Genomic DNA, 26,508 nt, shown 5'->3' with positions numbered 1-26,508 from the left:
GACAAGTGGAACCAGGCTGGTTGGGATGGACGTGTCCTTCCAACCTGTGGAAAGTTGAGGCTGGAGGACTTCTGGGTTTGAGGCTAGCCTGATCAGTGCGGTGAGATCCTGCCTCAAAACCAAACCAAACATAATCCCACTTTGGCCAAGCTAAAGTTTGATGTATGACTTAGCCACCCACATAGGGGTTTGGGACAGAGAGCCAAGAGGCAAGTTTCGGAGCAGCAATAAGAATCTGAATTTCAGAATTGGTTCTAGCAGCTCTTTCAGGTTAACTATCTGTGATCTCTGAAACTGGATCCCCATTTGCAGGGTTGGGGAGGTGGGGGGTTGGAGGGGTGAGAAGATGAGGGAGGAAGCTAAGCCTTTCATAATCTGCTGAGTTAAGTTCTTTGCATGCTTTGTCTTATTGACGGTTCAGAACTGTCCTAAGTAGGAGGGGATCTTAGACTTCCTTCCAAACTCTCCAAAGTTCACTAGCTTCCCTAAGGTCAACCTTGTAAAGTAAAAATCTCAGGTTTGACTCTCCAAAGCCCTTGGTCTATTACCATCAGTATTACTGTACAGTATTCAATGGCTGCATCCACCACATAGAACAGAGAAGGAAGGCCACTTGCATGGAGGCAGTAAGGGGACAAGTATGCCAGTCATCAACCCCACTGGGACTCAGAAAAAAAAATCTCAGTGCAGAGGTAAGGAGCAGGCAGGGAGGTAAACGTTTATTATTAAAATATCAGCCTATCAGCCTGGAATCCAAAATCAGGCTATTTCAACCTCTAGTGATTTATAATACATAATAAATCTGTCTCACCATGTTTCCATCCCTGTTCCCTCAGGAGAAATGAATTGCACACTGTCCAGTCAGCGACCAGGAGGGTGGGGCCTCCAGCCATTTCCTCTATCCCTACTCACCTAAACACTACTGACCTTCTGTCCTTGGAAATACAACATCGTTGCCACAATCATGCCCAAATGGAGGCATTCCCGCCTTATCCCGCCCTCAGACCCAGGGTTCCCAGCTGAACAGATCCAGCGAATTTCTGCTTACAGCAACTTAACTTGAGAGACATCCCACCACAACCAACTCCAAGGGATTAAAGAAATTCTTTTGGCTTGCTGGAATCTTACATTAAATATTCTTGGAAATAAGTAGGCCATAGGCTAACACTACGAAATCGTTCACAATAAAGATATTCAGTTAGTAATGCAACCATCGGTACAGGATCCGACCTGAATAGGGAAAGAAACTAAACAGCTTTCTCAGCCCGAGCTCTTTGAGGCTGGATGGTGCTAAATCTCCAGGGAGAAATTGCAGCGCTCTAATAAAAGTTTAAAGACCCCACATCCCTCCCATGTGAAGCACTTGCTAAGAAAAGCAGAGGGAAGAAACACTCTGAGATGTGAGAAAGTACACAGATTACAGAGACTCAGGATGGGAGTCCTCAGCCTGACTAACTCACGGTATGACCTTAGGAGAAATCCATGGTGACTTGTGGGACTCAGTGTGCTCATCTACACAACAGGGACAAAGGAGCTCTCGGGTAGACACTATGCAGAGTGACGTGAGCCCAAATCGACAAAAGCACTAGGTCCATTCCTAGGCTCATAGTAAATTCTTAATGAGTATTAACTAGCCTTTCCTTCTTTTTTGAGATGTGTGCATGTGTTTGTGTACGTACATGCCCACGCGCATGGGCCTATGTCTGTGTGTACACACACCTGTGTAATTGTGAGGGGCAGAGGCCAACTCCAGATATCATTCCTCAGGATCTAGTTCTGTTGTTTTTGTGAGATAGGCTCTCTCACTGGCCTGTGGTGGCTGATCCAGCCAGTCTGGATGGCTAGGAAGCACAAGCCTATCTCTGCCTCCCCAGTACCAGAATTGCAAAACCAACATGTCTGGCTTTTTTACATGGGTTCTGGAGATCAAATGCAGCAAGCACTTGACCAGCTAAGCAATCTCTCCCCTAGAGACTTGTATTCTTAATGAAATTTGCTAAGCATCTTAGGAGGTTTTGAGGGTGGGATTGGTCTGGTTGATTGTTTTTTGTTGCTGTTGGCCTTCTTGCCCAAAGGTATAATAGAAAGATTCCTGGGAAGAGATTCTTCCAACCTAGGCAGGCTTCTACTTCTGCTCCTTACCAATAAGACTCTCAGTGTCTATCAAATAAAGCTTCCTACCACAACAGCCACCAGGATGGCTGTGAGAACTTGGTGAGATGAAGTATATGAAGTTCCCTGGAAACCAGGAAGTACTCTAAGAGGAAAGGAAACACCATCACTCGAACACAGTCCATAGAAGGCACCTGCATTATTCTTCTTCTTGTGAAGACACTGCCCTGGGGACCCAAGTTGTGTGAGCCATGATACAGAAAACAGCTTTCTTAAAGGGGAAAAGAGTCAGATACAAAAGCGAATCTCAGAAGATTGGGGGAATAATCTGTATTCAACAGTGTTAATAGATGTGGCCTCTAAACATTTAGAAATAAGAAAGTTATAGAGTCACCCATTGCTGAGGTCTTACCCGAGATGAGCAGCATCTAGAGTGGGCTACATAGAGTGGAAAGCAAGAGAGACTGGGTAGAGAGAAGAAAGAAATGTATCCAGGTTGACTCATCCACATTCAAGGAAAGCAGACAGTAGATATTGAAAACAGATATATTACAGGCATATTGGAGGTGAAATGTGTAGAACAGAAATCCAACCATTCCATGATAAAGATAGGTCAGGGAAGGCACTGACCCTCCCATTGGGTTCTGTGATCAGCAATAGCAGAATACATTATCATTATCAGTAAGCATCATTTCTGAACTCTATTTGCTGGGCTAAAAGCTGTACAGGACATTAGCTGTGCAGTCTTTGCCTAGAACAGGCACTGCCCTTATGCTCAATTTACAGCTTAGCAAGCTGATATTCCCATGATCAAGTTGAAAAGTCCTTATCCTTGAGGCTCCTTGATCTAAGCAAGAGTGTTAAAAAAAAAATCCAGTCCCCAAGAAAGGTCTTTCTGAATGTATTCACCAATATCTCATTTGTTCAGACCCAGCAAAAGAGGGAGAAAGCTGAAGCAGTCACTCACAGATCTTAAGACAACCTAGGGTTCCAGTGTCCCGCCACGCTTGCTGCCAAAATTTGACCTTCTGATGTGGGGATGAATTATACTGGTGACAGGGACAGATTCAGAGATGAAGGACAGTTGTGTGTTGCCCCCGTTGGATGACTGAGATGACTTGGGGAAGAATATGACTTCCTGCTTCTTATTTTGTACAGAAAGGGAGAAGAAACATCTCAGCCGTTTCCCTTTAAAAGGGGGGGAGTGGAGAAAGAAAGAAACAGCCGCCAAGCCAGGGCTTGGCAATTAGTGTTGGAGTAAGTGATCGCCTTGTGATTGCTCAGCTGGGGCCTGAAGACTTGTAAATGCATTTAGAAGACAGAAATAGAAGATGTTGTGAGAGAGCAGTGAAACCTGGACCATTTGCCAGGAGAAAATGTCCCAAAGCTGCCGGGAAATTCACTCAGTAGGGATCTGGGGTGTGTCTTCATAAATGGATGAAGTTCACTCATAAAACCCATGGATGAGCCAGATTGTGGGCCTTGCCCTATGGTCTCTGCTTATCTGTAACCATAAGTCTCCTCTGGAGTCCCCATCATGTCTAACAGAGCCCTTTGAGTGAGTGATGATGCTTGAGCTCATCTTGAATAAACAGAAAGTCTGGTGATATTAGGCTGCACCTCACATAACAGTAGTCAGCTGGAACTGCCATGTGGTTCCACAGCCCCAACTGTCCCCACCTCCGTATGTTGTGAAAAAGGAGACCTCTCAGATGTCAAAAGCTCTTTCCCTTGGGAAGTTTTACAATGAAACTCAAATCCCCAATAAAATAAACACCTGGAACATCTGGTCCAAGGCCCTTCTCTGGTTGCAGCTATACCAATGGCTGTGAAGAACACACACATTGGGAGAATCATGCCACAGGGCGTAAACCAGGGCAAGGGAGCAAGAGCTGAGTTAGACAGTTAAAAGGGAGTTCTCAGTCCCCCATTGTTAGTACATGCGGCCCTGAGCAATGGCCAGAGAGCTTGCTATTTCCAGAGGAAAGAAAGAAAATTCAACACAAAGCAGAAGTGGCTGAAAGAGATAAATAACTATTCACCCCGTGCTTGGAAAATGCACAGACCTGAGAGTATATCCAGGACCTCTGCGAAAAGAAACCACTCCCCAACCATAATTGTTGAAGATCTCTTCTGATCCCTACATCCCCTGCTTGTCACTTGTTCACAGCATCCCTTAGAAGCTCTGCTTCTTTTTAAGAGACTTGGACCCAGCAAGTTGCCTTCCATTATCAAGTGCCAACTACAGGGGCCAAAAGAAAGACTAGTCAACCTGCCAGTAGATCCTCTGTTTCCATCCCACTTGCAGCAGATCCCATGCCATCGAGTTCATGAATACTTTCTGTTCTTGGGGTATATCCACTGAAAATCCACAAGGCTATTCTTCTTGAGAAAGAACTGACTCAGACAGCAAGTATAGCCCTGTGGAGGTAGTCTTGTCCTTGATCACGTACTGTAGGCTTTCTTTCATGCCCTCTTGCTTTGCAAGAAAGGACTGTCCTCCCTCCAAATCTCATAGTCTATCTACCCAGATCTAAACTAGGAGAAGGAGCATCCACATGGATGATCCCACTCCTGCAAGGTCTATCCAGAGCCACTACCTAACAAACCCATTCCATAGCAAGGAGAGACTACAGAGTGAGGGAGGCACTAATAGATTGATACCCATAACCATGTGTCCACTGTCTCATCCCAAATCAAGACCCGTGATCTTATGCAGATGTTTCCATTCCTCAAAGTTCTTCTATATTGAATCTAAACTCTTCTTGTTCTTAGTCTGGTCTTGCTTTCCTTCTTCCTATAATCCCCAACATCAACACATACACACCACTACAATCTTGCACATACTCTCAGAAGAGTCCTGTTCATATTAAGCCCCTGTCATTTACATTCCCATAAAATTGAAAATTACATTATAAAAAAGGCACAAGCTTGCTAGACAGGAGACTCTCCCACTCAGCCCTGGCTTCCTTCTACTGAAAACCTTTGAGATTACCAAATCCCAAATGTTCATGCTAAGGAGGCAAAACTGGAGGCCTAAGAAAGTTAAAGGATTTGGCCAAGGGCAACAAATACCAAAGCCAGCCTCATTGTCCAAGACGATCTCCATTCACACACACCCCACCTTCTCCTAAAATCCAGTTCTACTCACATATAACGCAAGTGGGGGTTCTTGGCGAAGGCTCTGGGCTGAATGTTCCGGAGTCCAGAGTTCTTGATGGTCCTAAGCAGAGAGAAAAAGAGGGTCAGCAGAATCCCAGGGGTTATAGCCAGAAGGAAGGCAAGCCCCGTGAGTGGGCTGTAGCTCTCTTCATCACTAGTCACCCTTGCTGGCCAACTGAGGGCTCAATGAGAGACATAAACCCAATTCCTTTGGAGAATTAGGTGAAGGTTGCAATATGAGCAATTATTGAATGCAGCTAGTCACTACCCATTCTGACCAGCAGTTGAGAACCAGGGCTCCTGGTGCTCCAGAGTCAAGGAGATTTCAGTCTCTTGTGCCTTCTCCTCCTCACACCTGGTGCCTCATGTATAAAGCACTGAAGGTCACTGCAGTGATGAAGGAGAATCCGACACTGGGGATGGGGTATAGGGTTGTGCCAAGCACAGGAGTGAAGAAAGAACACAATCCCAGGAGGCATTGGGGGCAAGGGCAAGGCTGCCTTAAGACACTAACCTTAGGTAACCCTCAGACCTGTTCAGACTGAGGTGGCCCCTGACAGTCCCTAAATAGGTGATGCCAACCATCCCCAGAGAAGATTCCTGAGAAAAAGCACTGAGACAGAAAACTTCCCATTACTGCTACTTCGCCATAGAAGACAACAGGTGGCATCCCAGTTGTCCCTTAGCAAGCCATCCCAGTGTACTCACAGCTTCTGGAGTCCTGTGTAGAGCTCCATGTCCACAGCATTGAGGGTGTGCAGGCCTCGCCAGTTTTCTATGTGTCTGCAGGAAGAGAGGAGAGGTCAGGACACTGTGGTTGCGGGGAGGGGTGCCAGCTTTACAGTCAGACATGAGCTTGATGCCTGGAGCATGAGCCATGACTTCTGACAAATCACCAATTAACTCTGAGTTGAGTTTCTCCCTCTGGGTGGACAGGAGTGAAGGATTCAGGGTTTCGAAGTGTGTAGCCTGAGGATGGAGTGCTCAGCCTCTGTCCCCAGCTCCAGAAAACTTCAAACCTATTGCTCAAAATTGTGATTCAACTCACTTCCTCTTCAGGTTTTTCTAAGGTCAAGCTCCTTTTAAATTCATTTTTTTTTAATTTCTTAATTCCTGCATAGCAAGACAATTTAAATGGTTTGGGGAATGGGGGTGTGGCTTGTCTGAGAGCATGACTTCTAGGCAGACAAGATGAGGAGAAAGACACACACAGTGGTGCATTTACCCACCAGGGCACAAAAGACCACTCCATCTGCATGACCACAGTTCATTCCATTTTGGAGCTCAAGAAAACCAAAGGTTTAGGATGGACAGACAAGTGACTCCAGAGATGGGGCCCCCTAATGATGACTCAGGGGCACCACAGGGCAATAGAAAGACTATTACATGGAAACTCTGGGAAGCAAGTTCAGTTTCATCTCTGAGACTTGGATGCAGATTAGGCAAGCACTTTAACCAATTTGTTTCTCTTGTTTCTTTGTGAAGGAGAGATACCCTACCACAGCAGCTCCTCATCCTTCCACCACAAGAGATTTCTTTCTAGAGTGTTCCTTCAAGAGATTTCAATGTTAAAGAAGGTTGTGTCCAGCAAGACTACATTTATTAATTAACAATTAATTCATATTCTGAGATTAATCAGAGACAAAAATCACTGTTAATTGAAGCTCTTTATCAACATGCATAAACCAGTGTTAACTGTCCCAGTGCATAAACTCCAGCTCAGAGCAAAGATGATCAAGACTGTTGCTATGATGAGAAGGCTGGTCATGAGTATGGGTCTACTTTTTGTCAGTCCGTCAACACTGATAAAGGACAAGTATTTATTCACAGCTGATTTTAGAGTGCCCAAGCTGAAAATCATTGCATTGCTAATTGCCAAGACCTTTTTGTTACTCTGATATTGTATGAAAAATGACCTTCCAAGAGGTCCCAGAAGATCCTAGGAAATGATTCCACCCTCCTAGAAGCTGACTCTCCTCAGTATTCAGAGGTTGCAATATACAAAGGGTTTCAATACAATTTCAGTAAAGAATACAGTTACCTAAGGCAAATGCTAGCTGGAAAAGTGACCACCACTTTTCCCCAGACAGCTCCTCCCTAGCCCTACCACAACAGTGGTTCTGCCATCTGCCACCCAGTCCAACTGGAGCCAAGAAGGCAACAGGGCTATAGTTGCCAGGACTTCTGGCGGTGTTTCAGAGCCGCACAGTGACAGGGTATGCCAAGAGCCCATTTTGAAACACATTCTCCCAGAGCCCCTATGGAGCAGCCAGAGACACTGGCATTTGTTGGGGACATTGACCAGGTGGCCAGGTTGGCATTGCCCTCTAATTCTGACGCCTTCTCTCTAGAAGCCTCATGGTTTCAAGGCAGTTTTCATGCCCTGGTCTCACCAAGGTAGGGACACTGACAATATTTCAGATGCAAAGGAAAGTCAAGAGGAATAGGACCACCTGTGCTACTAAGCCCCCTCCAGTGTATATTCCTGGGCCATGGGCCATGTCAAATACCAAGAAGATCACAGTGTTTATATAGCATGTTCTTCGTTCATAGATGTTTCCAACAAGTAGTTATCAATCAAATTGTTTAAATAAATGAAATCACTTTCTTGGCCCCTATTAGCATTCCATAAATGGGTTTTGATGATTGTAGAGATGCCAGTCATTACATTATGAAACTTCATTCATTTCAGTCTTTATGATTTATGCTTACAAACAGTCCCTTCCTAGACTTGCCACACACTGAGACGTGGCAAATGAGTGACACACTGGTGTGGAGTTCTCCGGTAAGCTAAATAACAGCCCCAGCATCCTCTTTTGCTTCTGATACTCCTCAGTCAGGGAGCAGCAGTGTTGCAACCAGATTGCAGAGTGCCGAGAAGTCAGAGCTCTGGGACGGGCATTGGCAAACTATGAGGTGGGGCCAAATTCAACCCACTGTTTGTGTATGTCTAGCTTCAAAACTAAGATTCGGTTTCATATTTTGTTTTTTGAAAAAATCAAAGAAAAAAACATACTTTGTGACCGGTAAGAATCAGATGAAATCTACATTTCTGTGCTCATGATGTTCACTGTCATTCATAGCTACTTTTAGGTTAGAAAGTTGAACCATCACTACAGAGACCGTATGGCCTGCAAGGACCAGATGTACTCTCTGGCCCTTAATAGAAAACAAATGTTGTCAACCCCTGCCTAGAGCAAGGCTGCCAGAGTGCTAATCCTAGGCCCAGGTACACTCCACCAATGACACTCAGTCCTTGCCACTTCACCTGTCAAATGGGGATAATAAATGACATGAAAATTGAAGGAATGTATTGAAGAGCTCTTGGGGGACTGGGGGTATAGCTCTACTACTCATCTAGATTACCCGAGACACAGACTTCAATCCCAGTACCACAAAATACTAAAAATAAACAACAACCAAGAGCCCTTGTAGAACTGGATACATAGAAGTCCTTGGAAGACACTAACCATGGGGATTATATGAGAAGTCTTTTCTTGGTTTTCGAGTACAGATAACATCATACTTCTGCTAGTTGTTGTCATTTCTTGGCCATAGTTAATTTCTTAAAAAAGCAGAAGAGTATGGTCATCATTGATATTAATGACCCATTGTGGCAGAAGGGTAGAAGGACAGGAAACCTATCATTCATGACTTCTAAGAAAACAACTTCAAGAAAGCACTCACGAGTCACCAGGTAAAGGCCACTAGGTCTGACAACCTGAATTTAATCTTTAGAAATACACAAGATGAAAAGAAGGAACTAACTCTGATAGGTTGTCTTCACAAGCACACACACAAGCACACACACACACACACACACACACACACACACACACACACACACACAATACACTACCAACAACAGCAGCAGCAGCAAAACTAAATACTTATGTATATTTAAATAAACAGATATTTTAATGGAAGAAAACACCCATGGAGGGTGATAGCAGGGCAGAGAAGAAGCATGCCAGTTGAGGTGCAGCCTTGACATCTGCAAATGGCATTGGCCGTGGCCTGACAAGTCTTCAGTGACTCACTGCTTGGTACCAAACAAGGGAGGTCACTTATGGTAACTCTGCTGGCTGCTATTAGAAGGCCACAAGTTTCCGTGGAAAAGGCCGGCTCTACGAAGTATAATAAATGAATAGGATGAGGTAAGAGAGTACAATTGGCATGGTTTCATTAATGCCAAATGGGGAAGGCAGAACCTAGTGCCAGTACATAGGGTTCTTCATGTCTGGCGCTTTTTCTGGGTACTCCAGTTCAATAAGTATGCATTTTTAAAGGAAGGTCAGGGCTGAAATAAAGGATTCGTGACAGGAGCTCTACTGGTTCTACCCACAGATGTCTCACAAAACCTGCTATGGGGTTCAAAGAGAAGAGAGCTCTCACGGTGATGGTGGGAAGATGGTAGCATTCGTGACAAGTAGGACCCCCACAGGGACCCACAGCCCTTCATCCACCTAGTGTCACCTGTTCCAATCAAGGACAAGGAGGAGCAAATAGAGAAATACCAAAATGTACTTGGATTCTCTCCCTTACCTTCTATCAATTGCCTCCACCTTAGGATGTTAACAGCGAAGTTCTCAAGAGGAGGTAACTTTGTCTCAAAAGGACAGTTGTGCCAATCTGCAGACAGTTTTGACTGTCACAATGGGGTAAAGAATAACACTAACAGCTGGTAGGTATGGGACAAAGATGCACAGGACAGACTATAGCAAAGTATCTGTCCCAGACGTCCCCAGCTCTGAGATGAAGACCTTTGCCTTCTCACATAAAGCACCTGCCAAAGTTGTCACTGAAGCTGGAATCCCACCGCTTAAAACATCATTTTGAAAATGACTGCTTTGCATCAAACACTAGGAGTCTGTGGCTCCAAACAAACAAACAAACAAACAAACAAAGCCTCTTCCTGCACCAGTGAGTCTAGGAGAGAAATTGGAAAGCAAGGCTCTCAGGACCCTCTCAAGTCAGGGGTGTGAAGGAGTTATAGATGATATTCACCTGCCAAGAACCTTTTCCCACATTCATTGCAATGTCCTGCCCCAAACTTTCACATCGCCTCTTCACGAAACTGCAAAACCACCCCTCTGCCTGGACCTTGTCACATCCTTCTTCCAGAGAGTGTGACAAAATGGGATGGTCCATGACCACACAGACCCTAGAGCCAGGCTAGGCTTATATGTGCAGCTCAAAAATTCCAATGGAGTCAAGATGGATCTCATGGAACAGGGGTTAGGTGGGGCATAGTCAAGCAGTGACTATTGCAGTCTCCCCCCATGAGACTGCATGAGAAACACAGCCCCTCTCCATAACCCACAACAGCATTTCTGAATCCTACAGCCCCAGGATCAGGGTCCCTGATTCAGATCCCATTTTGGAATATAACAAAGCATGCATTAAGCATTAATTGGAGATACAAAGCCCTTTTGTGCTAGAATAAATTAGATGATACTTTGTCCCAAAGCTTTCTCTTCCTCTTTCTGTTTCACTTGAGCCAATATGGAAATGACCTGGCAACATCCAAGAATCTGAAAATCAGTTAATACAGACTGTGTGGTCCATATTTGAATTAAAAACATGTCATGTGTCATTTCCAATCCCAGTATTTATTGTTTGTGTTCCTCTATCCAGAAAACTCTAGAACATGAGACATCCGCTGCCATATAGCTAGAGAAAACTAATGTATGAGGAATCTCACAAGAGGGTCAGGGTACCATCATCCAGACAAAATTTCCTAGTCGCTTGGATACTTGGCAAGGCAGGAGTTGGTGGATGGGACTTGGTATCACCCTTCCTGTGGACACAGTAGGCCCTGCACTGCCTTTTTTCCAACCTTTTCTCTCCCCTCCCTTCCTGTCACATTGCTGTTCCTTTCAGTGTGACTTCACACAGCTATTAACAACCTGTTCTTCATAACCAAATTTTCCAGACAACTAAATTTAAAATAAAACCTTTGCATTGTCAAGTTCCTTGCTACACCTTTTTCCCTCTCCCTAAAATGCAGTCCATATTGCCTGACTTCAACACAGCACAATAACCACTCTTTTTTTATTATTTTTTATTTGAATTAGAAACAAGATTGATTTACATGACAATCCCAGTTCCCTTCCCCCTCCCGTCCTCCACCCCAACGAAAACCCTACCTATCACATGCCCTTTCTTCTATTCTTCCCCTGACTCAACCTTTCTGCTCCCTCATGACCTCTGCATCCTTCCTCTTCTTCCCTTACCATTCTCCTAGCTCCCTCCTCCCTCTTCCAGTGCTCTCAATTTGCTCAGGAGATGGTGACCCTTTCCCCTTCTCCAGGGGACAATGTTTGTCTCTTTTAGGGTCCTCCTTGTTTCCTAGTTTCTCTGGCAGTGTGTATTGTAGGCTGGTAATCCTTTACACTATGTCTGAAATCCACATATGAGTGAGTACATATCATGTTTGTCTTTTTGTGATTGGGTTATCTCGCTCAGAGAAGCACATTCATACAACAAAGACATCTGTTCAATGATGTTCATAGCAGCATTATTTGTAATAGCCAGTAACTGGAAGCAGCCTAGATGCCCCTCTACAGAAGAATGGATATAGAAAATGTAGTACATTTACACAATGGAGTACTACTCAGAGGAAAAAAAAACAATGGAATCTTGAAATTTGCAGGAAAATGGATGGAACTAGAATAATTACTCTTGATAACCCTGCAGCACAGTAACAATGTCTGCTGGACTCAGACTCCCTGAAGGCTTCTCTAGGTGGACAGAACTCCTCAGACAGCCCTTTCCCCATTGGATTTCTGATTTGAAGAGCACATCCATTTTAGTGCTTTTCTAGTTCTTTCTTTGATATCACAATGGGGGCTGGGGGGGCTGCGGAGCAGAGCTGGAGCAGGCTAGTTCCTTCTAATGTGCTGTGGCCAGTCTCCTCTGCAGCCTCTCAGAGCACAGTAGCTAAAGGCTAATGGATGGAGGGAATCTTTCTTGGGTGGGCAAGCATCTTAGAGCTGGGAGCTGATGCCCACGAGCCAGAGACTCAAGCCTCTGCAATCCTTATGGAAAGCAGGAGAGTATGAGGGTTAGAGGGAGGGTTAGAGGGGTAGTGTGTTTGTGATCAAGAGCAGTGCACCCTGCAAGGGCATGATCAGGTAGTCCCGTCCCGTTACTAATGGCAGAAGCGTATGCTAAGTAAGAGTGAATAAGATCTGGAAAGGGTCTCAATGAATTTTTAAAAATTCACACACATACAAAAACCCTACACACACACATGCACAAATGGTAGATCTTTTTCTTTGCTTTCCTTCTCTTTCTAGATGATTCAAGTTACCGAATAATAGTGTTTTCCAGGAGGTGAAGTCATAATCCATAATCCATGTTTACCTGGTAACACCTAAGTGTTCACCATCATTGTACCTCTTCCTGGCTTGGCCCCCTGGCAAAAGGTAGTTGAAATCAGTGTTTCTTGGTGAGAGATAGATAGATAGATAGATAGATAGATAGATAGATAGATATTTTATATATGTGGTATTATAATTACAATACATAATTATATATAACATGTGTGTGTGTGTGTGTGTGTGTGTGTGTGTGTGTGTGTGTGTGTGTGTACCTCCACTCCTCTAACACAGAACTAAATAACTTCAAAAACAAAGTATTATATATACAGGTGTCTCTACTCTCCACAGTGTCCCCAGATAAGCCTGGGGCTCCCATCAACTTGCCTGAGTCTTGTTCTAAGAGGAAGGCCTCACCTGAAATGTAAGTTGACTGCTGGGAAAATGAGCCTGGAAGTCCACTTCCTAAAAAGTCAGCATTAGAATCCACATGCATCTCTCTCTCTCTCTCTCTCTCTCTCTCTCTCTCTCTCTCTCTCTGTGTGTGTGTGTGTGTGTGTGTGTGTGTGTGTGTGTGTGTGTGTGACACATTCTATACATACACAATGTGCCATGCATTTATTTGACTTCAGAGCCTTATGGGGCAATGAGGAAATTGATTAGGTACCTAGGCATATTCTGCATAGTGATTCAGACAGCAGCATTAGCTTTCAATTATCTGATATGCTTAGTATTATAAACAAACCTTCCCAAACAACAGCTCTATGGTATTCAGGCCCTAAGAAGCACTGGGGAGGAGCTGCCTGGGATCATACTACTCAAGTCACCAACTCTCTTTCCCTTAACAGCTGCTACTGGGGAATTAGATGCCTAGAGAACCAGACCTGAGAGCCAGGGACATGGGGAATGGGATGGGGCAGTGGTTTGAGATGGTGATTCAAGCATTCCAAGACACTAGGACACCAGCCTACATATGCCAAGGTCTATGACAAGCCAGCCCCACATCTGGGACGTGCCTTCAGACACAAAACGAGAGCATCCAGCTCCTAAGGCAAACAGATGGGAGAAAGAGCATGTGTGCAAGCTTCTTGATCAATTCCAAAGCCCATGCCAGGAATAAGGAATGTATGTGTACACACCTGTGCTCTTCAGGTGCTGAGACGCTGTGTCCTAACAGGAAAAGATCAAGGGCACAATCTATCTGCCACCACACTAAGATAAAGACTTAACTCCACAGTGTGAGATTTTTACCTGTAAGTCAACTGTTCCCTTTGGAGTCCAGACTCTTCTGCCTACATCTTCTGCCCTCCCCTCCCCAGCCTATCTGCCTCTCTGTTCCCACTGCTGTCATTTGGGCTGTTATAGGATATTGAACCTAGTTCGCCTATTATCAGCTTGCCAAATAACCACCACCTCCAGCCTCTTCCTGTTTTCATTCTTTTCTTTCATCAGACTATATGGCAGAGGGCTCAAAGCCTCCATGGCTTCCTCTTACAATTACAACAATCCCAAGTATCATGTCATGACATACAAGGCCCTGCATGGGCATGCCAGCAGAGTTCTTCCTCTGGACACATTCCCCTTGTTAGGTTGGCTCCAGCCACACTGGCCTGGCTTCTGTCTCTCCTATGAACCAGGAGTATCCCCAACTGGGCCTTCTACAAGGAACACTTCCCTGCCTCCTTTAACCCTCCAGGTCTCTGCCCAAGTCTCTCATGCTCAGAGAAGTCAGTCCTCTCTGCCCTTGTGCTCACCCCCTCCATCTCTCCTCTAGTTCTCTAACACAAGCTCTGCTTGTGTTCTTTGTGGCCTTAATAGCCATTTATAATAGTCTTATTTGATTATTTTATTACATTTTTGTCATAAAGGCATCTACACTAGGACCATAATGCATGGGAACAGCAATTGGATTTGTCTTGTTTACCACTTAGTTCCAGAATCTCAAATAGGGACAGCTGCCTCAGAGTAAGTACATACCTGGGCAGCCTCCAGCAGGGCACCCTATCGCCATACAAGATGGTCTCCATGATGGTTACCTGAATGGCCTTGATCCCTGATCTCTTGACTACCCCAGAGCTCATATCTGACCCCACACCACTCTGATAATCTCCAAGATAGATGTGGCTTAGAGTATAGGCTGAATGTCTTAGATATGGCAAAGCATCCAGGTAATCAATATGGAACTAGAAGCCAGAAGTAGATGCTCTGAAGCCTCAAAAGCCCCATATGCACAGCTCACTCTCAAGGCCATGTCTGATGGTCAGTATTAAGAATAGGTACATAAAGGGACTGCTGTATATCAATCAACAAAGAGATGGCCCTTGGCCCCTGAGTCTATGCATTCCATTGTCCCCTCTACGTGACTATGGCTGCTACCAGATCGTGAGTTTTCCAAGGACAGAGACTGGGAGCTTGCATTTCCAATGTTGTACAAGTGCTCAAATAGAGACATCTGAGTGAGTGGATGGAAAAGTTAATGAGTCCCAAAGAGACTCAACAGAACTTAAACGTTTAGCTGTCTAGCTGCCCTGTGGATCTTCTCCCTTGCCTTCAACCGTCTACCTCCCCAGAGTAACTCCTCCTCGTCTTCCTCCATCTTCCTCTCTGTCTTCCCCCCACCCATGCTTTTCCATCAGTATAAAAACACAACCCATCTAAAAATGAAATCTTCTTGATCCCCTACCCTGCTCCAGCTCCCAATTCATGCCTATACTCCTCATTGTGGACAAGATTTTTCAAGAGATTCAATCCATACTCACGGACCCTACTTCCTCACTGCCCTTTCATGTTTCATCTTAGTTTGTCTCTGTCTACTCTATAGAAATCACATCAAAAAGGCCGCCAGCATTTCTCATGAGTGATGACACCAACACTTTTCACCATTGTCTGGCTACCCAGTCTCTTCATAGCATGTCACCTAGTTGACTACTCTCTTTTTCTGGAAACAAACTATTTCTGGTATCCTTAGCTACACAATCTCCTGGGTTGCTGTCTAGTCTTGGACATCCCTTCTTAGCCTCCTTTGTTGATCCATAATGTCAGTATGTGCTGGGTCTAACCCTGAGTATCCCCTTTTCACCTATTCATGGCCAAGATGATCTCAGCCAGGTGTTTGCCTGTAAGTTCCATCTACATGATGCCACTGCCTCAATGACTGCCTCTAGCCAGACTTCCAATAGCAGTCCTTGCTCTCCACTCCTGAACTTTCTCTATCTCCATAAGTTGCATCAGCCTCATTCAGTTGTACAATCAGAACTCCACCACCCCTCCCCTCTCACTATCTAAGCTGCCAGAGAATCCACCTCAAGAGAATACACCATTGTCTCTCACAACTACCATTCCCTCCAAAACATGGCCACGGCTTCCACTCAGCCTGAGTAAATCTGTCTTCCACACAGAAGCCTGCATGAGCATTTTGAAACTCATGATAAATTTGAACATAAACAAACAGGTACACAAACCTCCAGTGATTTTATTTTCTGCACTTGGCAGTTGTGATAAAATTCAGACTTCATGAAGGCCAACAATGTGCTATGTGGTGTAACTCAACCCCGGCTCAAACAAAGCTTCCACCTAGTTCACGTGCCTTTTTCCTCAGTAATGTCTGTCTTTTTTCCAGGACTCCAAGCTTCCTCCCTCCAGCAGGACCTTTGCATTTGCTATTTCCTTTAGCTAAGATACCATTAAAGAGTCTCCTAAAACGTCACTGCCACTGTGGCCTTTCCTAACCAGTCTAGCCATAATCGCTTTCGATAACATACTAGATGAATAGTCATCAAGCCAGGGTGGCTGTGTCTCCCTGAGGACCTATGGCAATGCGTAGTGACATTTTTGCCTTTACCGGGGAGGTGGCACTAGAAAAGAGTTTTCCAACCCCAAATGTCAATAGCAGCAAGGCTAGACCATGTTGCTCTAGATTATTTCCTTGTCCCAGTGGTCATAATCCCTCACTTGTGAGATTTCTTGTGTATAGTGCCTCTCTTGTGGTGGAATGCAAGCTCCAGGAGAGCAGGCAAAATGTCAGTCTTGTTCATTATCAAACCTACAGTAGCCCTGGGGTGTGTAACAGATAATATACAGTAATAAATGATTGCTACTCCTCAGAACATGACCCTACATCAAATCATGTAAAGGCTGCAACTACCAAGGTCTTCATGGGAACCAGAATCTTTTACAGCTATCTGAAGAGACTATGACATAGAAAAAAAACTATGTCTATTCATTGGGATCAGAGCCTGGAATTCATGTGGCCATGGGAAATGAACTCGTAGCATGCAGATGAGAGTCAACTGTGTTATTAAACTCTGGACCCTGCTAGACATCTTAGCTTTGAACCAGGACAGAAAAGGAATGGAAAGAGCAAGACATTAACTTTTTCTTCTTCAGTGGGCCCTGGAGGAGAATGCCAGAATGAGAGGATGAGTCCCATTCTTTCCCAAGCAGCTGGTTGGTAAGAGATGTGACAATATGATCTCTGAGCCTAAGATCAGCTGGCCTCGGGGGTTGAGAGCACTGGCTTTCGAGCAGTCAATTTCCTTAGAAAAATATGAAATGGCCAGGCAACCCTTTACTGAATTATAAAGCACTTATCACTTCTTTAATAACTACCCGCATGGAGGACTTAATTCACTCAATATGGAAGTTATAAAGGCGAATTGGTAAGTGAGCATTAGGCTCAAGTGCATTGCATAAAGACTTACGAGGGCAATATTTCCCCCCATTAAAGGGTAGATTTTCTCGCTGCAACTGTGTCTCAGAGTTAATGTGGAGTAGTCACTCTAGAGCTCAAGGCATTTGCATAGTTAAAGGGTAATTCCAGGTCACTGAGAGGAAGGGGGACCTTGACTTTGCAAGAATAATTATAGCAGAACCTGAAAGTGTCAGAGTGATTAGTCAAGGTAGCCATCAGAAAGACACGATGCCATTCACGGTTCTTGGCTCCCTGCTCTGCACACATGAGGCTGAAGTGCGAACAGGCCAAAGAGAAGAAAAGTTGTAAAGGTGGAACCAAGAGTGGGATGGACTGGGATAGAAGAGGGATACTCAGGACCTGCGAGAGGAAGGCAGGCCCAGAAGCTACCTCCTTTAAGAGACACTAATTTTCATTCAGAATCTAGAGGGGAGGAAGTAACATTAGCTTTTATAGTCTATCAGAGAAGAAGTTCTGGAATTTCTGAAGGTTCCAAAGCACTCCGTGTAGGGGACTGCTAAGATGGGTTTCATTCCTCATCAAGTGAAGGAAATGCTCTTTGACCTTTTCCCTCCCCAGCTCTAGCATCATAACCACTTTCCTCCAGCCATAAGCCATTTGTTCTTTTCCCAGTATGTTCACTCTTTTGGAAACGGACTCTCTATTCACATGACTTCAATTACTACCTAATTAGAGATTAATTCCACTTCTGAATCTACACACATCATGCTTAACCTGTTCTGTAGTTCTTGCTATCACAATATGCATTTCCCCTCCACTCCAAAAAGCAAATATGAACAAAAAAGCCTGTTCTTAACCTTCTGAAGTCTCCCAAATACTTTTGTGTCCTCTGATGTACACGATACAGCAGGAAATGTGAGTAGACCAAGCATATACACAATACCAGTAAGTTAGCAAGACTGCTGTGTTTAAGAATCTATAAATCCATGGTAGAAGTTATGATCAGCTAGTGATGTCTGCTATGGTCACAATATATGGAGGAACAATGAGAGCAGCATCATTAAGTCTTGTCTATCCTTGAGGCTCTCTGACATCTTTTCTCCCAGACTCAGGGCCTATCAGACTCTCCTTCCTTGCATTTCTGGTCTATTTTGTCTTTGTGTCTAAGAGACTCTTATGCTCACAAGTAGATAGTGATATTTTAGCAAACCCTTAAATTTCCAGTCTTCATGTTCTAACCTGCTCTAGGCTCCACTTTCTGAAAATTGCATTGCACATGTTCCTGGCAGCATCAAGACCTCCCTGATATCAAACAAATAGTCCTCACTAAACCAGAATTTCTATTAAGAAGCTTTAAACCTGTTGGGAAAACTATAATGGAGGAAGAGCAGGTAGATAAAGAGCTGTAGAGCCTTGAAGGGTAGTGACAACTTTTCCAGTTCCCTGTGTACCACCTCACTACTGAGGAGATCCCCGCAGTGCCAATCCAGAGTGAAGCTGAGAGAAGGTGGGTTGCTAATGGGACCTGTGTGACAGCTTCTGTGACTCTTATTCCATTCCTTCCTATATCTTCTCATCCTTCCATCACATAAGAATCAAGCCACTTGGGGAGGTGTGATCATGTCAGCAGAGACATCAGAATGCCCGAAGCCTATTCCTGCCTGGACTTTTTGATGACAGACTTTGAAGGTCCCTGGTGGAGGGCCTCACTGTCCCTGGGGAGGAGTTGGGGGATGGGTTGGAGGGGTTGGTGGGGAACATGGGATGATGGGAGGGCGAGGGAATGGGGAGGATGGATATGTAAATATGAGTGGTAATTAAAGAATTTAAATAAAACATTTTTTTAAAAAAAGAAGTTTGGTACAGTGAAAAATTGATGGCCTTTGGTGTCATCAGTAGACTTGATATCCCCACTTGACACTAATTAACCATGTTATCTCCTGTGGCCTCAGTGTCCCCTTCTGTATAATAGGAATAGTGGTGACAAGTCATGTAGGCATTATAAAGCTGAATTTAAGTAGTCCTGGCAGGAGTCTCAGCATGTCACCTAAAATATGCTAGAGCTCAAAGAACATTTTTTTTCTCTTCCAGAAAGAAAACTGGTCCATGGATTCTGTAAGAATTGAAGTCAGGGATCGGGGCCACGGGGAGAATGTCTGTGTTTGTTATTTGTGGCCACTGTACCAATACCAACAGAAGCAACTGAAAAGAGGAAGGGCTTGTTATGTACCTCAGTTTCAGAGGTTCAGTCCATTAAGCCTGGGTCTGTACACTTGAGCAAAACATCATTGTCATGGTAGCTTGTGGCAGAAAGGTTTCTTCATGGTAAACCAGAAGCAGGGAAAGGATGCTGATACTCACCTGGCCTCACTTGTTTCCCCCTTGCATTCCATCTAGGCACATAGCCCATGTGTGATACCATCTACATTCAGAGCAGGTCTTCCTTCTCAGTTAAACTTCTATGGAAAGAGGTGTGCCTCCCCAGTCTCCTAGGTGATTCTAAATTCATTTAAGTTGACAGTAAAGATTAACCACCATGGTGAGTGACTCTGTGTGTGTCTGCAGTGGCTGAGGCTGTGATATTAATGCCATGGCACCCCCTTGTCCACTTCTACCAACCTTCATTCCTCTCCTGTAAACCAGCCTCCACTTTACACATTAGCCAAACAAGTACCTGCCTCCCAGATTTGGCTTATGTTTGGTCCCTCTGGGCTATGCTCCTGATCCTGCCAGCCCTTGGGTTCTCAGGGAATCTCTGCATAGCCACACATCTTCTGGGATTCTGATATGTGCATCTTCCCCTCTCCACTAAGCTTTTATCAAACCACCCATCACCACCCAGATGTAGTCACTCAGTGATCCCAGCCTCACCCTCCAATTACTGGGGAATTATTTCTGTGCCGCTGCTGATGTGCGTATGTGATCCTGTCACCTGTGAGTCTCAGCATTATTTGCCTGGCTTCCCTCGTGAGAACAAAAATTCCCTGACAACAAAGACGGATGCATTCTATTTATTTTGTTTGCCCTCTTGTCTCCTGCACTTCTGTGCTCAGCTCAGCTCAGCAAGTGTTCAGACCACACAGGGAATCCCAGCCTGGAACTCAGAGGAAGTGAGCTCCATCCTGAGGCAGAGAAGAGCTGTCCAAGGTCTGGGAATGGACTAAAGTTCAATGTGAAGGGACAGAAAAACACAAAATAGAGGACAGAGAAAAACGTGCTCACGGACATACACATTTCTTGAGTCTTTGTCCTTCAAAACTCATCTCAGATGGCCCTACCTTATAACTTTTCTCAGGACTCCCTTTCTAGGTCACAAAGCCCCCTGTCATAGAGACAGTGGTGATATTTAAGATAGGCATTATCTGGAGAAGGCAGTAGTGGAGACAGATAAATGAATAAGCTCAAAGTGTAATGGCACATAGGTATAAAAAAGACATAATGAAATCTATTACTGTGCATATATGTTACTTTAAAAAATTAAAAAAAAAAAAAACTGTTTCAGGACTGGCAAGACTGCAGTAAAGATGCTTGCCCTCCAAGCCTGATGACCTAAGTTCAATCCCCAGGACCCACTTGACAGAAGGAAAGAGCAGACTCATGCAAGTTGTCCTCTGATCTCCACACATGTGTCATGGCACACATGTACATAAGTGGGCACATACAATAAATAAGTAAATAAATAAATGGAATTTCTAGATGCTTACAAGTTATTTTAGGATCTGGGGATTTGGCTCTGTGTGTAAAACACTTGCCACACAACCATGAAGCATGAGAACCTGAGTTCAGATCCATGGAACCCTCATAAAAATCGGGCAACTCTGTAACCCCAATACTTCAGGAAGGGGCGGGGCAGAGACAGGCTCATTCAAGGAGCTCATTGACCAACTTGTCTGTCTAGATGAATTGATGAGATCTAGGTTCAATAAGAGGTTTTGCTTCAAAGAATGGGTGGAGCATGAGGTCGAGAATGAATCCTAGGGTTGACCTCCTATCTCCACATCTTCATGCATATACATGCAAACCCACCCACATACACACACATGTACCTCCCACAGGAACAGATACCACACACACACACACAGGCTTTAAGAAATAGCTGAATCTCTGGTAGAGTGCTAACACACAGTAAAAACAGACTCTGCCTTTTGGATCAGAGTCCCCAGGGTTTCCTCCTAAGCTTTGTTCCTAGATCAAGGGACAGAGTGTGGGTGGGGTGGGGAGGCAGCAGGGAGGAGCCATGACTGAAGTTTGGAGTACAGTCAGCTGCAGCAGTTTACCCACTGCTGGGAAGGTAGTCTGATGTTTAAACAACGTCACAGCCTTAACTGGTGTGCCAGCGAATGCCAATTCTACACAGATCAACAATGTCTCATAGGACATCACAATGTCCTCTTGAACTTGTTAATAAGCCCATCACCCCTGTGCAACTTCAAATGCTTAGAGCCCCTAGGGACTCCGTCTTTTAGTTCAGTGTCTCCCGTGTCAAGCAGGGCTCCTGACTCAAAGTCTTTGCTAAATGTGGCACGGATGCTGCTCTATCTCTCATCCCTGAGCTGCCAGCTTCACCCTTGGATCCTTAAAGGAATCATTCAAATTGGCCAAGGGGGGTGGAGGCACCCCTTGGGAGTCCACAGCAGGACAGGAAAGGTGAAGGCAGTAAGGATGATGAACAGCTGTGAACCGGAGCTCGCTGGAGCAGCAGAAGCCCTGGAGGCTGAGCTGGCCCTCTGCTCACAGAACAGAAACCTCAAAGTCAAGGTGATGGCACTTCCTGTAACTCCAGCTTCTGGGAAACTTGGGAAAGCCAGCGTTGGCCTCTACCCTTGAAAGTACTCCCCACCCTGAGACATACCACAGTGAGGTCATGAGAAGGGTCTAGAGGAGAGGCAAAGCAGACATGCACAACTGGCTTCTAAAATGAAGTTCAGGCCCCTCATACACGGCAATGCCCAACCTCCCAGTACATGAAAGGAAAACCTATAGTTTAGGGGGTTTCAGGTTCAGACCACACCATCTCTGGGAAGTTCAGGTCTCACTACAAACAGCTCTCCTGCCCTACTAAGTGTCTGAAGGAAGAAGCACAAAGGCTGGCTGGCTAAGGGAGTGGAAGCACATCCCATGAGCCTCTGCTCACTGAGCTTATCCACAGTCAGTGCTCTGACCATGAAGTCCTTCCAGGTCAGATTCCTTCCCTTGGTCCCCTTCTGCCTGGCCCAGCTAGCATCTTATGGCATCTTTACTGTTTCACCTCCAAAGCCTGGGAAGGGCTGCTTGAGCCAGGATGACTTCAGCAGCAGTACTGAGAACTCTACTCATCCCTTAGAGAGCACCAACTGTGTGTCAACTGTAATCTGTCCATTTAAAAGGCCAACTGTGTGTCAGCTGTGTCATCCTAGTGTCTGTCTGGTACCCCAGGAGGGATTTCTCTTAGTTTTACCCACAAGTCAGAGCACTCCTTCCATGCTCTTTTAACACCTCACTGGTATGAAGGGGTGCCTAACTGCCACTGCTGTGAGAAGCTGTCTAGCCCAATTCTTAGCTTCTCAGCCAGGGCCTTCACAACTCAGTTAGCACATAGTATCCTTTTCCTATTAAATGGACATAAGTCCAGTATATATGTCCTCACCTCCAACTGGTTAATGGCTAACAGACCGGCCGTTGGAATCACACATTATTAATTTTGAATTTAACAGCATCACAGCCCAGATTCACCATACACTGGCTCCTGTAGTTAGCTAGGCCAGCTCTGATCAGACCCACACCTCAATACCCTGACTGGTTGTAGTTATCACATTGGCATGAGAAATGTGGTTGCCCAAGGGATATGCCCAACAGCTGAGTCCACTGTGCCTGTCTCTCTCCTCTTCCTTACCAGCAGGCCTGGGGATGCAAAATGCCTAGAAGCTATACTTGCAGCTATGGAGACAGCTACTATCCATGGGTCCCCAAGGCCCAGTTTCTGGTATATGAGAGCACACGGAGGCTGGGGAAGTCACCCTATTACATGCAACTCAATATTCAGAAGTCTACCCTAGCACAGGACTTGTTGGATTCCCTGAAGATAGATAATGTACACATGCATACACAGAGAGAGAAAGAGAAAGAGAAAGAGAGAGAGACAGAGAGAGAGAGAGAAAATAACCTTTCCCCTTGTGGAGAGACTTCGGCAGCAACCTGTTGGTTCTTAGGCACCCTTAAATGCCAAGACAGTAAACAAATAGACCTTAAAGAGTACAGTCCTCATTCATCCCTTGTAGAACCAAGGGTGGCTTTCACCATCCTTCTCAGAATATGAGAGGTCGGATATGATCATCACTGGGCTCAAACTTGTGAGAGATTAGCCATGACCACTGGAGATATCTTGGATGTCCCAACAATTCAAGACACCAGGCCAGGGGCACCACCATGTCAAGTTTTACCTTAATGGGAACAGCCAATATGCTACCCATGCCCAGTCCTTTAGGCCTGTCCCCAGAGGCTTTTGTTTTTAGGCTCCTGGGATAAACACTGGCATACAGCATACAAAACTCGTAAAAGCAGCTTTGTGGCACAAATGGGACGTCGCATTAAAATCACTCTCTACCCTGGCCCACTTCCTCTGTAAAAGCTAGCACACTTCTGAGAGGATTCCTGAAATGAGCAAAGCAATGCTTGCGTTTTCATGGGACAAGAGTCAGGATTCCACAGACCACATTTCCAAGCACTCCTTAATGGTTTTCCCAGGTGTCCCCAAGCAGCCAGTACCTTCCTCCTGGCCTCTGGTTCTTGCCACCCAGGTGCTCTACGATGACTGTGACCTCAACAAGGAGGCAGGACAGACTTTCTTCCCCACCAGTATGTAACTGGGAGGCCTTGTTCAATGTCTCCCAGCCTCACCTGCCATTGACATCTCTCTTCATTGAGTCTCCCAGACTTTCCCTGCAGTCATTTCTCTCCAACTTCTGGAGAAACGGCGTCTCTCTCAGCTGGGGAACTTGAAGAGACTGCAATCAGAGTTGGCAGCCCAGACAGGGTGCCCGTTATCTAAAGAAGGAGTCTAAAGAGTGAGTCACTATTTCTTCATACCCAACCAGTGCTCAGCTGTCCCCTCTAGACAGTTGTTTGTGGGAGTGACAAGGCATGCTTGTTTATCTTCAGAGTTCAACCAATGAGGTGTTATGGGATATTTAATCATACTCCTAGACTGTATTGATTAAGTTAACTTTGAACCAGGGGTCAGAGCCAGAGAGTCTAGAATTAGCCATAGAAAAATCAGGAATATGGATAGGCAAGGCAGACAGGAAGGAGAAGGGATGAACTTGGAATTCACATGCTCTCTGATCTGGGGCATTTGGAGAGAAGAGGCTCTGGCTGGGTCTCCAGTGAGAAAGGGAAGGTCAGCTGGTTGTTTTTCCTCTGTTTCTTTGATCTATAAAGTTTTCACCCCAATATCTGACTCTCAAGTTTTTATTGATGATAGAACAGTTTATCGAACACAACACTGTGGCCTAATGCTGCCTAAGAATTCTTCAAAGGCCACCTCACACCCTCTGTTTCAGCCAGCTTTCTCACAACAGCCTTTGCAACTGTGTACAGAGTTTTCCTCGAGAGGATGTTGCTGAGAGGGGCATCCATACTCAGGTCTCCAAGGGACTAAGCATTGCCCAGGTGTCTGGTGTTGACCTAAAAGTGAAGTCCAAAACTACCAAGGTCTAATCCCACAAAGGCAAAAAGGAAATCTACCATTGACTATGTAACAAGCTTGCAAATGGCTATCAGGAATGTCTGAGCAGCCAGGGGCTCTATAGTTAACACCATGAGGACTTCTTAGCATAGACACTATATGGACCTCACTGATGGCCCTCTGGGCCTCCTATTTTTTGATGTTAGGTGACTTACAATAACCAGGATCTGCATCTATTGACCTGAAGGGTCCCTATGGGGGACCGAGGACAAACATCCCAGACACTTTCCCATAGCTTCATTTCATGGGACACCCCTAAAGCCCTGGCTGCTCACCTCTCCATACAGCTGCTGGTGAAGAAACAGCAAAGAGTGTTGCTACCTGCTGGGTATACTATCAGGGCTTCAGCACATTCAACAGACCAGGCACAAGCCCAGCAAGGCCCTCTGATGTACAATACATTTGATAGTTATTTCATAACCATCTACATTATGGGATTGGCTGTCACAGTACCACATCATAATGCTCATGCTCAATGTTTCTGTGCTGACCTCACACCACAACCATGCCTAAGTCATCATTCTCACTGGATCTCATCACCTAGGGAACCAAACTATACCTCATCAATACAAGAGAGGTGAACACAGTACACTATACGATTGCAATTGTTCTAGTTTATTATTAGTTACTGTTAATCTCTTATTGTATCACCTTCATCAATAGAACTGTGTAAAACTAGGAAAAAAAACAGAGAATCTGGAGAATTTGGTACTGTCGTGGTTTCAGATAAGTCACAAATTAAATCTCCTGGATAAGCAGAGACTCCCAAACTTGTCACAGTGACATGATGCTCAGCTATCAATTTTGAATTCTAAGAAGCTGCCTGGCACTCCCAGTGCTTAATGGGGAAGGTGGGCATGCAAAACCTGGTGGCTCTGATACATGTTTTCATGGCGGTAGGGGATGGATGTGAACGTGCATCGCCTGTGTTCAGAGGCCAGTGGTCAGCCTTATTTGTTTCCCTCAATCATGCTCCACCTTGTTTGTTGAAGTAGGATCTCTCACGTTTATCCAGAATGCTTGGTGGCAAAGCTGACTGTCCAGAAAACTACAGAGATTCCTCTGTCTCCTCCTATCTAGCACTGGAATTCCAGGTGCATGCTACTACACTCAGCTTTTTTTAGTGTGGGTTTGGGGGATCAAACTTAGGTCCTCATGCTTGCATGACAGGCACTTTACCTACTAAGCCATCTTCTCAGTCCCCAGTTCACATGTTATATTACTGACTGATATCACAGCTGAGCCACGAGCCTTTTCTGTCCTCTTGGGGAAACGGAGAGCATGATACCAGGAGGCAATCTGATGGTGAGCGAGTGGCATGCTAGAGTTGCTGAAAAACCAGCATAGCCCAGAGATAGCAACTACAAGGAGCCCACCCGCTAAAGCAACAAAAGAAGGGCCACCTACCAGGAATCAGAAACAACATGGGCCACAACTAAGACATACAGAAATTACTACTCAGATACAAGATGACACCCAGAGCAAGGCCACTGGGCTTCTCCCTTCCTCCTTCCCATAATTCTCCATCAGCGCTTTAC

At 45.1% G+C, this 26,508-nt stretch overlaps 1 protein-coding gene across 7 annotated transcripts in view; it reads right to left on the bottom strand.

Annotated features, from left to right (window-relative positions):
* The window catches only part of Ntrk3 (neurotrophic receptor tyrosine kinase 3), a 368,787-nt gene that overhangs the window by 303,114 nt on the left and 39,165 nt on the right, over nucleotides 1-26,508 (bottom strand). For all 7 annotated transcript variants that reach the window (XM_035441374.1, XM_035441375.1, XM_027408171.2 and 4 more), the window contains exons 2-3: nucleotides 5,983-6,057; nucleotides 5,264-5,335 (exon numbers count right to left, since the gene is read on the bottom strand). In XM_035441374.1, coding sequence (XP_035297265.1) covers nucleotides 5,264-5,335; nucleotides 5,983-6,057 — 147 coding nt within the window. The remainder of the gene's footprint in view (nucleotides 1-5,263; nucleotides 5,336-5,982; nucleotides 6,058-26,508) is intronic.

Source organism: Cricetulus griseus, chromosome 3 (assembly GCF_003668045.3).
Source record: "Cricetulus griseus strain 17A/GY chromosome 3, alternate assembly CriGri-PICRH-1.0, whole genome shotgun sequence".
Classification (NCBI taxonomy): Eukaryota; Metazoa; Chordata; class Mammalia; order Rodentia; family Cricetidae; genus Cricetulus; species Cricetulus griseus.
Note: the sequence above shows the minus strand (reverse complement) of the source record. Positions and strands in the feature narration are given on the sequence as shown.